The sequence below is a fragment of the Gracilinanus agilis genome, chromosome 2, assembly GCF_016433145.1.
Source record: "Gracilinanus agilis isolate LMUSP501 chromosome 2, AgileGrace, whole genome shotgun sequence".
Classification (NCBI taxonomy): Eukaryota; Metazoa; Chordata; class Mammalia; order Didelphimorphia; family Didelphidae; genus Gracilinanus; species Gracilinanus agilis.
In genome coordinates, this window is record NC_058131.1 from 43,082,813 (window position 1) to 43,097,376 (window position 14,564).

The following is a 14,564-nucleotide window of genomic DNA, read 5'->3' on the forward strand; positions in this document are numbered from 1 at the left end:
GGTTCCCTCACCCAAGCTTCTCTCCTCATTCCTTCTTCTGTTTTTCTATTTTTATCCTTTTCTAGAATTTTAAGGTTTGACTGAAAAAGGGTCTCTCAGCAAGGTTGGGAATGGGAGAAGGAAACTAAGAGATCGTTCCCAAGGAGTCCAAACTTAGCTGACTCAATTATTGAAGTCTTGATGGGTGAGATGGGAAGGAATGGCTTTGATCAGGGAATCCGGGATTCAATTTCCAAAGAAAGATCCTCAAGAAGCCCTCAGGACTGGATCCAAGCTGGGATGTCTTCCTCCTCTCTCTTCCCAGTCCTCTGCCCGAAGACCTCTCCTCCCCTTCTTCCTCTGGAGAAATTCCCAGAATTCTCCCTGGTCACAACTGTCACCAACTGCCTTTGGCTCCTTTTGTCCCATGCCCCTTGCACAAATCTCATCCTTACAATATGGATTCTAGGACAGAAGGTGAGGGATTATTTTTATTTATTATTTTTTTATAAAGCACTTAAAGATCCAGCATAACTGAAGAGAGAAGTTACAAATATATGAACAAAAGGTAGGATTCTCAACTTGGAATATGGTAAATTCTAAAAGAATTGTCCATTTTGGAAGGTGAAAGAAAGGGAGAATTATTTTTTAACTTTAAATTCTTTAGCACACAATTATAACAACAGACTCACAAGACTGTGTGTGTGTTTTTAAACAACTTCAAAGGGAAGAACATTTACCTAACAGCACGCCTGTAAACAAAAAAACAACACATTTGATTCTTGAGAACAGAGAGACGGACTTTCACATTAGACCAGGCAACCTGGATTTGGGAAAGTGCTCTTCCTCTGGGCAACTTGGGATTCCATCAGGAAGGTGACGGATCCTTTGTCCTCTGTGCACACTTCCAACAGCCACTGTGCTCGTTCTGTGTTCTGTTATTGGAGGCTCTCATTTGTCACAGGCAGGAGGAAAAGCACATGGAAAAGGAACACCCGGCCTCTCCCATTTCCTGATGCCCCTGCCGCTCCTGGCTCTGCCAGCTTTTTAAGGTTTCCTCCTGGGAAGGCAGAGTCTTGGGGGACGTGGGTACACTTGCATCTTGGCTAAGTTAGGAGTTCTGTGAAACAGCCAATTTTCAAGCTGCAACAAGGACCAGAGGCTTGTTTCTTTAAGGCACAGTTTAATTAGTCCAAAACATGGTCACATCTGTAAATGCTGAGGAATTCTATTCATATTCATTAAACGCACATCTATTTGGAGCTGTAAACTTTTGTTGAAAAGAGAAAAATATTGGCTCAGGGCCTCCCTTCCCAGACCCACTTAGGCTGTGTACAGAGCTAGAGAGCAGTCAGGGGTGAGAAAGGGAAGAGAGGAGAAAGCGCTGCTACAAAGGCAGTATGGGCCACTGCCTTGGTTTCGTCCACTGGGATGCAACCTTAGAACAAAGTCCAAAACCAACGACACCATCAGAAAGATGGAGAGAAAACCGTTCCAGGTGCCAAGCACATCACGTCCATTTTCATGCAGACAATAAACAGGATCTTTCTCTATCAGCTTAGTAATAGCATTCTTCCATCTTCCATTTACAAAGTGAAATTATTTTCTGCTCTCAAAAGTAAACTGGCATTTTCTCTCACACAGTCTAAGCATTTAATTTGTTCTTTTTATAGCAACTATCATTAACACAAAGTAGAAAAATTGTACATGCTCCATTAAAATGCTGTTTAATTCTTTGTCTTACATAGTTACCAGAATTTTACTGGTCAAGAAATAGCAGCTCAAAAATAAAAACCATCTTGAAAATCCTTAAGTACATCATATATTCATAATTTAAATGTCAGAACCTAATGGCCACTGCCCATATCAGCTTATTAAATCTACAATCAAGTTTCCAAAGCCCCTGCTAGGAAAGAACCACTTTTCAATTCCATTAATAATTATGGTCAGTTGGCTGAGAAAAGATTGTCTTTTACACCTGGCTTTGATCTCTTTTCTTTGTTCTGGTCCTGCTAGACATCAGAAAAGTGCCTAGTATATCTGAGTTTGAGAACCCATGATGCATTGTTTTGTGTGACTTCAACCTCCTTTGGGTGATGACCACTGCCAGCAGTGGACAAACTGGGAAGGAATCCAAGAAAGAAATGGCAAGGTCAGAAAGGAGTTCGGTGAATGAGCCCATCACATCCTTCCAGGGTAGGTTGAGCCAGAGAACCCTTGGCAAGGCTCTCTGGGCAGTTAGTCTGGTCACTGGGCTTCTGCAGACTCCTCCCCACGGTGTCTCTAGCCTGTGATTTCAAAATGTACTTTCGAGCAAGCAGTGGCACCCACACCCAGTTGGACACACCTCCTGGGTGCGAAACCATTCCATCATGTGGCTGGTATGCCCACCATGTCCACAGGTCAGGCAGAAGTTGGAGGAGCCTCTCACTGCCACGTGGCAGATGGCGCACTGGAATGTGAATCCCTTGCAGATGGCACATTGGGTTCCACGAACCTCATTCCGGCAGTGACTGCAATATACGCCAAATTCTGGAAGTGGTTTCAGATGGAGAGAAAAAAATAACGTTAGCCTTTTCCTTGTTTTGGGCTCAGCCCTGTTATTTCACTGGGGTAAGGGAACTCTGGGGCAGGAAAATGCTTGCTCTCTGCCTATGCCCATCTGCACTGCAGCTCTCAGGCGTCTGGGGCACCAACAGGTGATGTGATCTGCCAAGCCTGTTTCAGAAGCAGGATTTGAATCCAGACATTTCTTGACTCCAAGCCCATCTCTGATCATTGTAGAACTGGGATAGGTTTATTTGAGGACTCCATTAACACTTCAGTAAGAAAGTGGATTTGTATTTGGAACTGTTTCTAGCTCTTTTTGTAAGGCAATGGAATGACCAAAATTCTTAAAAATGTTGCTAATTCCAATCATTATCTGAACAAATAAGACTTCTCTGCCTTTTGATACCTTTTAAATAAGCAGAAATTTAATCATGGCCTGGTGTCCCTAAAAGTTCACAAGCTCAGTGATCTAAAAACGTTAAAGTTCAGCTTATATGTGAGAAACTAGACACTTATTTCAGGATTTAAGCCCTGAGCAATATAAATAAGAGGAACACATCAGACACTGAAGAGGATGAGACCAAAATTCACTGTACTCACCAATTCCCTTATGAGGATCAGGAGGGCACGACACAAACTTTAAAACTTCAGCTCGTTTCTCTCTCAGACCCCAACGATAAAGGATTTCCCCATAACATTTCTTAAAATCATCAAATTGCTGAGTGTTGGCAGGGTCCAGGAGCCTGGAGAAAATTCATAAATTGTTTTGTTGATTGCCTTTTTTTCTTAAAGGACTAACGGGGTAAGCTTCCCACATATACCCACAATGGTCAAAGAGCCTTTTGAATCTATATCAGTGTTTGCACCGAGTTATAGGGCAGGCTCGTGGAGAAAGAGCAGGCTCTCATCGTCTCCATTTACAAGAGGATTACTTTTCTTACATGATATTAAAGTGACCAGGACTTTAATATTGGTGCAGCAGCCACATACATTTCCAACAACAGTGAGTACAACTGTTTTAAGGTTTTGGACACTGGAGAAAAGGTGAGATCTCAAAGGAGAGATCGACGACTACCTTTTATTTTTATCATGCTGGTCTCGTTCTCGCTCACGAGGGTCACTGTAAGTCAAGCTCCCAAAGCGTAATTCATCAGGTGAGGACTCTCCCCAGGGTGAAGATGCATGCTCTGTTTCTCTACCCACTTTAGAAAAACCAAAAAGAGAAAGGGCAATGGCTATTTGAAATCTGGCTCATTAATATATCGTGTCTAATTCACCACATGTACAGTGTGGGAAAGTCAGACACTTGCAATTGAACCAAGAACTATCTCGTCCCTGGCTTGGTTTTCCCATTTTTCATTAAGACAACTTCACACACAATTCCTCCTCTATGAGTCTATGTGGCTACCTGCCTTCCAGTTTTCTTCACTGGAGGAGGGGTGCTTACAGGTGAGTGGGCAACAGCAGAGGTAGACAACAGAAGGCATAGGTTGGGGTTGCTGGATCCAGAGCTGAAATAGTACACATTTTTTATGTGACTGATACAGACCAAAGGAAACAGCAAAGTACAGCAGCCTGCCAAGAAGTCTCTCTGTGGATAAACTTAATTTACAGAGACAAATATCAAAAGCCTATAGACTCAATGCAATAGATGAATTCTAGAAGAAAATGAAATGCACGATGAGCAGCATGATGAGGGTTTCAATCAAATATAGGCCGTGTATTAGTATACTGCACATGCTCTTTATGATGCTAGAAATAAAGCCTTGGTTAGGTCATTCATGCACCTACCTATATTCCATCCTCCAGTGCTGAGGCCCGGGTCTGACATACTTGAGCAAGAGCCAGAGGAGGTAAAGCTAGGCTGCCAGGAGGAAAACAACAACCAAACATTATTGGGATGGCAAAGGCATCACCCCAGTGCCAATGTAACACTTAGTAAAAATCTAGAAATTAATACACTTACATATCGGCTGTGGGACACAAGGTTGGAAGAACGATTAGGAAAGGGCCCAAAGGGGTTCAGTATTCCCTGTGGCCTAGACTGTGCTTCAAATACACTGCAAAGCATGGCCAGTGTCTGGACATCTCGGAGTTGACAGTAATGGGCCAACCTGAGGAAAGCAGGAAGAGACAATGAACCAAGGCAAGAGCTGAAAAAAGGGTCAACTATGACAAGCAACAAATTCAGTCTCTTAATGACTCATGAATTTTCACCTTAGCTGTAGTATATTCTGATTTTAAACTAAGTGGCAAGAACTGAAGCTTTCCACAGGCCAAATGGTTTGATTTCTTTTTGGTCTGGCTAAATATGGAGTAGAATATAGCATCATCTAGGCTCACGAATGACTGAGATACAATTCTGATGAGGTCTGGTTGGCTTTCCATTAATGCTTTAAAAATTCTAGTGTTCCATATCCAAGCATGAAGCCTACTTATCCAGTTCAAATTTGAGACATCTGCAACTCATGATCTTTGGAAAGTACTTATTTTGAGGTAGATGCTCTTTAAAGGAAAGACAGGAATGAACTAATGATAGCAATGGCACCTTACGGAGTTTGGCCTTTTACAATTTATCAGGTTCTTATGTATATTATTTCATCAAAGTCTTACAGAAATTTCAAACCCGGCCTCAGCCACTTCCCAGCTGTGTGGCCCTGGGCAAGTCACTTGACCCCCATTGCCCACCCTTACCAATCTTCCACCTATGAGACAGTACACCGAAGTACAAGGGTTTAAAAAAAAAAAAGTCTTACAGAAATGTCATAAGACAGGCAGAGAAGGTAGTAATATTCTTATTTTACAAAAGAGGCCATCAAAAACTGGTATCTGTGTAGAGTGTTCTCAATTCAATAAAGTAAAATAGAACCTGCAGGAGAGACAGAAGCTCTTCATAATGCTGAGGCATCAGCTTAAGCTTGTCTTCTTGGAGAGTCTGTCCAAGAAATTTTACATAATGAAATCTTATCAAATCTCGGGTCAAGAACTTAACAAAGATGCAGCGCTCTAAAACAATCTGACTCTGGCCATCAAAATTATGTGAAGTAAACTAGAGAGAGGAATTGCAAACAGGGCCTCCCAAAGCAGTTTTCCATTATGATAAAAGCAGACTAGCATCACTACACCATGGAACTTGCTGCTTTAAGAGGTTTCACTTAGTAAGGTTGAGGCAGTCTCTGAGTCAAACAAAAATCTTCAAAGTTTACCTATATATGAGGAGTTTCTTCCTAACAGACATTACTCCAATCTTTAGCTTCTTATCAATTAGATGAATCTGTTTTATTGAATTAAAAGATTCCTTCTACTCCATTACAAACCTTTAACTTCCCATAGCCTTAAACCTTTAAACACTTACAGGGACTCCAACAGTTGGCGCCCAAATGGATGTCGGGCCCAGGGTGTCTCTAAATCTGGATCAGACTTTGGGCCAAGGCAAAGATCTGTAGCTACTGTAGCCAGTGACCAAACCTGGAAAGACCAAAGAAACACAAACATACCGTAGTGAGAGCAAGATCAGAGGCAATGAAAAAAAAAAAAAACAAAAAAAACCTCAACTACTTTCCAAGGATATACAAGTGGTTTAATTAACTTTCATTAACTAAGGACATGCTAGCATTTGGTTCCTTTTCACTAACAAGCAGTTGACTTAACCCCATTACATGGGGTTTTGTTTGGCCTTGTACCATTGGAGATTTTTCTCTACGATGTGGATAAAAGCACAGGTGGTTTATGCTTATCAAACTGATAGATAACCCAAAGCTTCAGAGCCTACTAACCTGCAAGATGAGAGACAGGTTTCGGGGCAAGCTAGGATATTGGGCCAGTCTGAAGAAGATAAATTTTTATTAAAAGGATTAATTTCACACATACAAGATGGTGGAAAGATGGTCAGACCACAGTGCCTCAACATGCAAGTGTCTCCAGTACATGATGGAAGCTGAGAAGGCCAATATCATCAATCTCAGGTTGCATACCAGGAATAAAGAGGGCAGGGGCCTGATTTCCTTGGCCCTGGAGGGTGGTGGATAGCTTTAGGTACCACATTTTAGGAGGGAACCCAGGAAGCAGGAGAGCATCCAGACAAGATGAAGGGCCTATGAGTTCACACCACATAAGGATCAGCTGAAAGACCTGGAGATGTTTAGCCTAGAGAAGACTAAAATCAAAGGTTCTTAACTTGGGATCTGTGAATTTTTTTTCTTTTTAAAAACATTTTGAGAAATAAATTTCAATAAAATTATTTTACTTTTATGAAATCCTATATATTTTATACACTCAATACATTATTCTAAGAAGGGGTCCATAGGCTTCACCAGGCTGTCAAAGGGGTCCAGAACACAAAAAAAGTCTAAGCAACCCCTAAGTTAGGGCTAAAACAGCAGATGTGTTTGAAATTTTAAATAAAGGGCTACTGTGTAGAAGAGAGAGGATTTTTGTGTGTGTGTTTAGCTCTAAAAAAACTAGGAGCAATGAGTGGAAGTTACAAAGTTAAATTTTGGCTCAGTGTAAAGAGAAACTTTAAAGAGCTGTCTACAAGTGTCCTGAGGAGTTAGTGGGGGAAAAATGCTTTACATGATTGCACATATAAAATCTGTATCAGATTGTTTATTGTCTCAGCAAGGAAGGGACAGGAGGGAGAGAATTCAAAACTCTTTAAATGTTTAAAATTGTATGTGTAATTGGGAGAGGAGTTAATTGGTTCCACACCTTGCTACTTGGTGTTAATCCTTTAAGGTCACTGAAATCTCTACCAAAAGTCATTTCTGATTCTTTTCTACCCTCCCCCTTGTGCTGCCTCTTTGGGTCCTTAGGCTATCCGGAAAGAAAAATGACAAACACAGAGTCTTCTTTTGAGATCTCCTTGGCAGTTCACATTTCATTTTGAAATTTAGGATGTCTTTACTGCACTTATTTCAAAGTATAAACTATGCAAAATTCTGCTGTGTTACTTTTGTCACAACCTATTATGGGGGATATTTGCTAACATCAAGCTGAGGGAATGCCTCCAAAAATGCCTATTATGTGTAAAAGCACAGTGGTAGAGAAAAGGAAGTACAAAACACAAAGCTTTTGCCTTCAAGGAGACTATTTTGAATGTGGACATGGGGCATCATCCTTGCAGAATGTAAGCTCCTTGAGGGCAAGGACTCTATCACTTCTGCATTTGTACCCCAGCACTCAGGACTATGCCTGGCCCAGAAAAGGAACTAAATAAACATTTTTTGATTAACTCATGATCAAATACATGAAATGAAATGAAAAGAAATGGTAAATAATGCCTCAATTTATGTAAAATCAATTACAGATGTGTGAGTGTGTATATCTACACAAAAGTCGGAGGAGTGTTATTTGCTAAAATGAGAAAAGGAGATGGGGGGTGGGAGCGGTATCTATTTGCTTTCATCCACCACGTCCCTGACACCCATTATTATAGATAACTGATACTCGGCTGGAAAGAGGCCGTTATCTTAAGAATACATTCACTTTTGTTAGTTCACTAACACCAGCAGCTCATTTCTGGTAACTGACTAATAGAATTGTGACAGGAATTTAGTTGCTGGATTTTGCTATGAAAGTCTTGAATGACAAATAACGTGAGGGGAAACAGGCCCTAAAGTCCTCCATCAAAAATAGTGACACAGTCTATTTCTGTAGATCCTCGCTGAGCAATCTTCAACGTAGGGCTTGCGGCACCACTTAAAGGAAAGGGAAAGATTTTGACAGCATTTTCACCAACCCGTCATTTTACCAAACTTTACTAAAGAGGTACTATAGAATCTATAAAGACACGTATGGCAGCCTGTCCTCTTAAACCAACTCTATCCTAGAACATTACTGTTAAGAGTCGTTTTGCTTCCAAGAAAGGTATTCATAGCAAGAATGAGCCAGGGGAGGGAAAATGAAGTTTAGGCCTATCTTCGAATGCCAGGAACCTCAGCCATTGGGTCCTCTTGTTGTTCTTTGGCTCAGAGGACTGATGACACGATGGGGTGATGTCCTGACTTTAGAGTGACCCGGATTTAGGGGAGGCAGAGCTGCACACAGTTGTCGGACTCATTCTCTCTTGCAGAATGATCCCAGTCTAGTGGCAGGAAGAGAGTCAAGATGGCTGGTGATGGTCCGGGGCTGCAGTGGACGACTGTGGCATCTCTGATGTCTGACCACGCTCCAAGCATTCCCAGGGCCTGCCTTTATGTCCACAGTACCAAACTGCTCTTTCATCCACCCATCCTGCCACATCTACCCCGCTAGGTCACCTACGGATTTGGGGCCTGTTGGTTACCCTCTACCCGGGGCAGCCCATTGGCCAAAGCAGTTTTCCTCGGGAGTGGCGCCAGGGCACATGCTGCAGCTTTTTGGAGCCTTGGGTGAGAAGTGCCAGGTAAGCCCTCCCCTGTGAAAGCCAGGCCTCCCAGAACAACCCCTCCAACCCCCAGATCCTCTTAGAAACAGGTAAGGAGTATCAGCTAGAGGACTGTTGGGTGTGCAGGATGGGAGCGCCCCTTTTTATTTAGGAAAAAAAAAATCAAGGTTTTAGCACTGCCTCATGCTTAGAGTATAATGCAGAAAAAGAGCCAGGGGGGAAGTAGCCTGGGCCCCTACAGCCCAACCCAGAGTCCTCAACAAAAAGGCTGTTGGTATAAATGACAGGATTTCACAAGATAAGCTTAGCCAGAACAAGAGGTTTAATACTGGCCTGAGTGTAAGCCATGAAAAGGATACAACAAAAGCACTTGGAGCTCACTTTAGAATCATTTGACTTCCCCTCAGTAAGCAAGAAATAGGAGGAAATTAGGAAGGTGCTCAAACCCCATGTGCTGGCATGGACCAATAAGAAAGAATTGTAGGGGGCTACAATTGAGCTAAGTGGCTCAGTGGATGGAGAACCAGGCCTAGAGATGGGAGGTCCTACATTCCAATCTGGCCTCAGACACTTCCTCGCTGGGTGACCCTAGGTAAGTCCCTTAACCCCTTTGCCCAGCCCTTACCTCCCTTCTGCCAATACACAGTATGGATTCTAAGACAGAAGGTAAGGGTTTAAAAAAAAAAAGAAAGAAAAAACTGTGAAACTGTATATTTTAAAATGCCATTCAACCAGAAATGAAATTATAAGAGTGAAGAGCCTATTCAATAAGAAAATCCAGATCAGATGTGCCGCTCTCTATCCAAAGGGAAAGTCAATACCTGGACAAGATCCTTACGTCCCACAAGCAAGGCAGAGGCAGCATTCTTCTGACAGGTTTCCTGAATGTCATTAATATTCAGTCTGAAAGCAAGAAGCAGAATGATTCTTATCAGACAACCTTCCTAAATGAATTCTGGCTGATTTTAAACAGAAATAGATAGATTAGACAGAGGGCTAGTGTTATGGGTAGCCAAGGGGGCCTAGGCATAGGCTGATGATGGAATATGAATAGGGTGAGAGACCTTAACCACAGCTGAATGTGAGTTTAGATTAGCTCCCACACCAGTAGGGTTAGGTCTCCTTTAAGCCCAAGATTCTCTGCCAGAGCCCCCAGGCCCTTAGAACCAATCCAGCCAGGCAGTTTGAAATGTTTCCAGGAAGTAGACTATGACTTCCTGAAACCTTAAACTGATGATGGATAAACCTGGCTTGGAAAGGCTAGACCAACTAATGATGTTAACCAGATCTAACTGCTAATGACTATTTGCTGTTGGAAAGGTAAGCAATGGCTTCAAGAATGTTTAGGCTTCAGGGCTTAAACTGGGCTTATTTAAACCAAACTGAGGGTAGGTAAAGGAGTAGGAAGATGGGTGAAAGGAAACCCTGAAGATCTTGCTTAAGTACTTGATGTTTAAATAAAACTTGAAACACTAGTTGGTGTTCCTAGGTGCAGAGTATGAGAAAGGCTTGAGGGCACTTCCCAACTCTGTTGCTTTTAGCTGAGCCCAGAGGCTGTCAGGCCCCTGGTTCAGATGCTGCTGTCTTGATAGTAGCTGCTGACCCTGAATTGAATAGAAGGTCCTTGGCTATGCCAATGAAGTGTTGAATTTGGCTAGCAATGGAGATTGTCCCTGCCTACCTAACCAAAACTCCCAAACCACCCAAGGGAGTCCCAAACCACATCCTCTCTAACCCTCGAGATGAGAGAAGTGAAGTGAAGTCTCCAGGGGTTTGTGGACCCCCTTTTATACCCTGTCCTTAACTGTTACCCTAGCACATGCCCTGGGTGCTCTGCCAGGTTCTGTGTTCCAAAGTGGCAACTGCTAACTTGTATCCAGAGAGAAAATGGCTACCCATTTCTGCATATTACACTAGCCAGATGGATGGATGGATAAGAGGTAGACTGCTGTCATTTTCCATTGTGTAGGATTCTTTGTGACTTCACTTGGGGTTTTCTTGGCAAAGATACTGGGGTGGTTTGCCATTTCCTTCTCCAAGAGAGGTGAGCAGACAGATCTATTTGGAAGTGAAAGGGATCCGTGAAATAAATGAGTCATTATTCTTTTTTCATTAAGCCATCTTCTCATCGCTATACTGAAGCTATGGCTTTATCCAATGTTATGGGGACAGCTCTGAGGCTACTGCAATCACTCACTATTCTGGGAAATCAGGAGAAGCCATAGCTAAGTACCAGTCTTGCAACCAAAATTTTTCTGTGGTTTAAAAAGGCACAAAAAGCATGAAAATGGATAATGAAAATAGCTATAAAGCCTCAAATAATTTTCTGCCACTCAAAACAGAGGAACTCCAGAACAAAATATGTGGATTGTGATCTTAGGGCAGCTAGGTGGCTCAGTGGATAGTGCTGGGCCTGAAGTCAGGAAGACTCAAATTCCTGAGTTCAAATCTGGCCTCAGACACTTCCTAGCTGGGTGACCTTTGGCAAATCACTTAACCTTGTCTGCCTCAGTTTCCTCGTCTATAAAAAGAACTGAAGAAAGAAATGGCAAACCACTCGACTATCTCTGTCAAGAAAATCCCAAATGGAGTTGTGAAGAGTGGGACACAACTGAAAACAACTCAAGACAATAGTGTAATCTTTGATTTCCAAGACACAAAAGACTCCTTGAATTTTCCACTTACATGTAGAGTTCTCCTAATGATTTGTGTACAGGCAGCAGGCAGGCAATATCCTGGATTATGACTTTCCCAGCAGCTTTAATTGGACGGTTGCCAGAATCTGCACCCTCACGTTTGCTCTTCCATCTTCGTGATTTCTAGGGTAAGAGACAGAACATGTCAGTGAAGGTCATTATGAATGCAAACCTAAACTGAAGAGTTCAGTGGGCTGGGGTCAAAGTCTAGTCTACAAAGACTTCCCATTACAGCATGCCTATAAGAAGACAGCATCTTCTGGAAGTAAAATGATGACAAGGGCAGTGAATTTTTGGTTCAAAAATCCCAGAAAGGGCAGCCATTGCCTAGTATAGGACTGGGCCCTTAACAGGTATTTAATGACTGCATACTAATTTTTCATCTGACTGAAGCCAGAACAAGACAGAGCTATAAAAAGATAGCAAAAAGCCATCAGAGACAAAAAGACCTAAGAAAATTGTTATGTTCAGTTCTGTGTTTGAATTAACATCCATTTTTCTTCCTTCAGTCAGTTCCAATAGGATCACTGAACTATTCATTAGGGTACAGCAATATGGGTTTTACAATCTGACCTCTGCTGAACAAAATCAGCACTCTTACTAGGCCAGGAGAGAAACTAGGTAGCTTAAAATGAGGTTATTCTGAGTCTTTTATAATTATCAGCCATTGTTTCTACAATTAGTAATCTAAGAATGCCAAAAATGTCTTGGAAGTTAAGAGATTGTGGCATCAAAAACAAAAAGCCTAATTATAGTTTAGATATGCCTATTTGTATGAAATTCTCATTGTGGTGAGAATAATCAATGTATGCTTCCCATCTGGCTTTTTCAGTAGCATTAGTCATGATATCAATGCTTTATTATCCTATAGTCTTTGTAGTAAGGGTGTGATTGATTATTCCCGAGACAGGAGCATTGGGCAAGGAAGTAAACATACTAATGCAAGGATGCAGCCTACTGCTAAAAGGCTCTTCAGGTTCTTAAGAGAATTAAAACAAAACAACCTTTACCTACAACTAATTTCATCTTTCATTTCTTAAGTCACAAACTAAGTCTACTCTAGGCCCTTTCTGATAACTATTATCTCTTCTGCAAGATTTCAGTATGCTTTATCCCTAAAAAAGGAGAACCAATTCTGCTACTTAAGGGATCATTAAATGCTACAGGAACAACAAAACACTAAGAACCTGAAGTTGGGTCATGGCAGGTGAATGAAGGAATAACTTGTTTTAAATACCTGTGAAATAAAATGTAATTACATTATCAATTTGGAATTTGAATCCCATTTTCCACATTTAACCATAGACAGAATTATGCTGCAATGTCAGAGGAAGATTAGTCCGTAATGGCTAAATAGCCCCTCAATTCTTTTAGATTGTCCTTAAGTATTTCTATGTGCATGCTGATACAAGTAATTAATATTTCAATGACCAAACAATGAAATGCATGCAAGTGAGGGAAGTGCCAAAATCCTAAGCAATTAGTAATGTTAAAAGGTCAAGGACTGTCAGAAGAGGCTGGAGCCAGGCAATGTTCACAGCTAGAACATGCACACACACTATTCTGTAATAAATATTATTTGACAATAACACATCTCTTAGCATTCAACTACCATCCCTCCATGCAATGACCTCAAAAAATACCTAGTTATTTGCTCAAGTGTTCTGTCAGTCAGTCAGTTTCAAAATGAAAATTAAGCTCCTTTTTAATATGATGGTATTCACATTTCTAAAGACAGAGGCCATGCTAGAGATATTCTCTCATGGGTACCACCGAACTGGCTCAGATGAAGATTTAGCTCACTACCACACCCACTGGAGTTGAACATTTCTACTCTAAAACAGGATCCATCTAACAACATCCCTCATTCAAACAGTAAATATTGGTCTTCTATGTTGGACAGTCTACAAACATGCAGCTAAATCAATCTTCCTGGAAGCCAAACCACGTACTTTTAATATAAAGAGAAAATGAAGCACTTAAATATGTGGGCAATTCACTGATATTAATAGCTTAATTATATGCTAGATATAAATAAATGAAAGTTCCACAAGGAAATAGTTTCTGCTATTTTATAAGTAGCAAATGCTCTAGAAAACAATGACATTAACTACTTGGCAGATTTCTGGCTTCATAGTTTTCATTATCAAAAAGTCCTATTTTTCCAAACAAGGACTGTTTGCAGAAAATGTCACATTTACAAATATACTGGCCCATCTACAAAATGACAGGTAATAGTAATTACAGCACTGGGCTTGGAGTTAGAAGTGGAAGTATTGAGTCTGGGCAGTATTTGTGTTGAATTCCAATTCCACCTGGGAACGTGGCCAAAGTTAGTATCTCCTGCCATCATTTGGCATTGGAGTCCTCATTTGTAGAATGAAGATAATACAGATTTGCACCAATTACCCTTCTCCTTCCCCAGGTTGTAGAATCAAATGAAAATGTACACGAAAGCCCTTTGTATCACTCTAAATGGGAGCTACCATTAATTTCTTTAAAAGGAGAATAAGGAGTCTACAGACTCCGAGTCCTAGCACTGCACATGAAGAGATTATATTCCAGATTGAGCTCTGCCTGAACTGCTGTGATAACTTTTTTGTAGCTTTCTATCTTTTACTGAATGAGCAGAACCTGCTCTTGGGGCTTCCTGGTTATTCTGTTGGGGTCTCAAGTCTTCTAGAGTGTTACTTGGTTCTTTATTGGAAACAAAGTACATTATGAAGGCTTGGAAGACTGGATCCAAATCAGAGGGATAGCTGCCTCCAATAATCACTATAAGAGGCATTCTTATAATTCAACAATAGGATAGCTACATAAAGTTCAGGTGATTAAGCCTCTATGAATCAATGAGACAGAATACTTATGTTCAATATCTCCCTACCAAAAATAAAAGGCCAAGCTTTTAAATAAGGCTGTACAATAGCCAAATAATCTGGAAATTCAGATGGGCAAGAGCTAGATTCTTTTGGAGA

General features: G+C 41.2%; 1 protein-coding gene across 1 annotated transcript in view; it reads right to left on the minus strand.

The window, feature by feature from the left end:
* Positions 1-459: 459 nt before the first annotated feature.
* The window catches only part of WDR59 (WD repeat domain 59), a 63,675-nt gene continuing 49,570 nt past the window's right edge, over positions 460-14,564 (minus strand). Inside the window, exons 20-27 of the mRNA XM_044659368.1 lie at positions 11,579-11,712; positions 9,715-9,796; positions 5,885-5,997; positions 4,496-4,643; positions 4,321-4,393; positions 3,605-3,731; positions 3,130-3,272; positions 460-2,511 (exon numbers count right to left, since the gene is read on the minus strand). Coding sequence (XP_044515303.1) covers positions 2,276-2,511; positions 3,130-3,272; positions 3,605-3,731; positions 4,321-4,393; positions 4,496-4,643; positions 5,885-5,997; positions 9,715-9,796; positions 11,579-11,712 — 1,056 coding nt within the window. The 3' untranslated portion in view covers positions 460-2,275. The remainder of the gene's footprint in view (positions 2,512-3,129; positions 3,273-3,604; positions 3,732-4,320; positions 4,394-4,495; positions 4,644-5,884; positions 5,998-9,714; positions 9,797-11,578; positions 11,713-14,564) is intronic.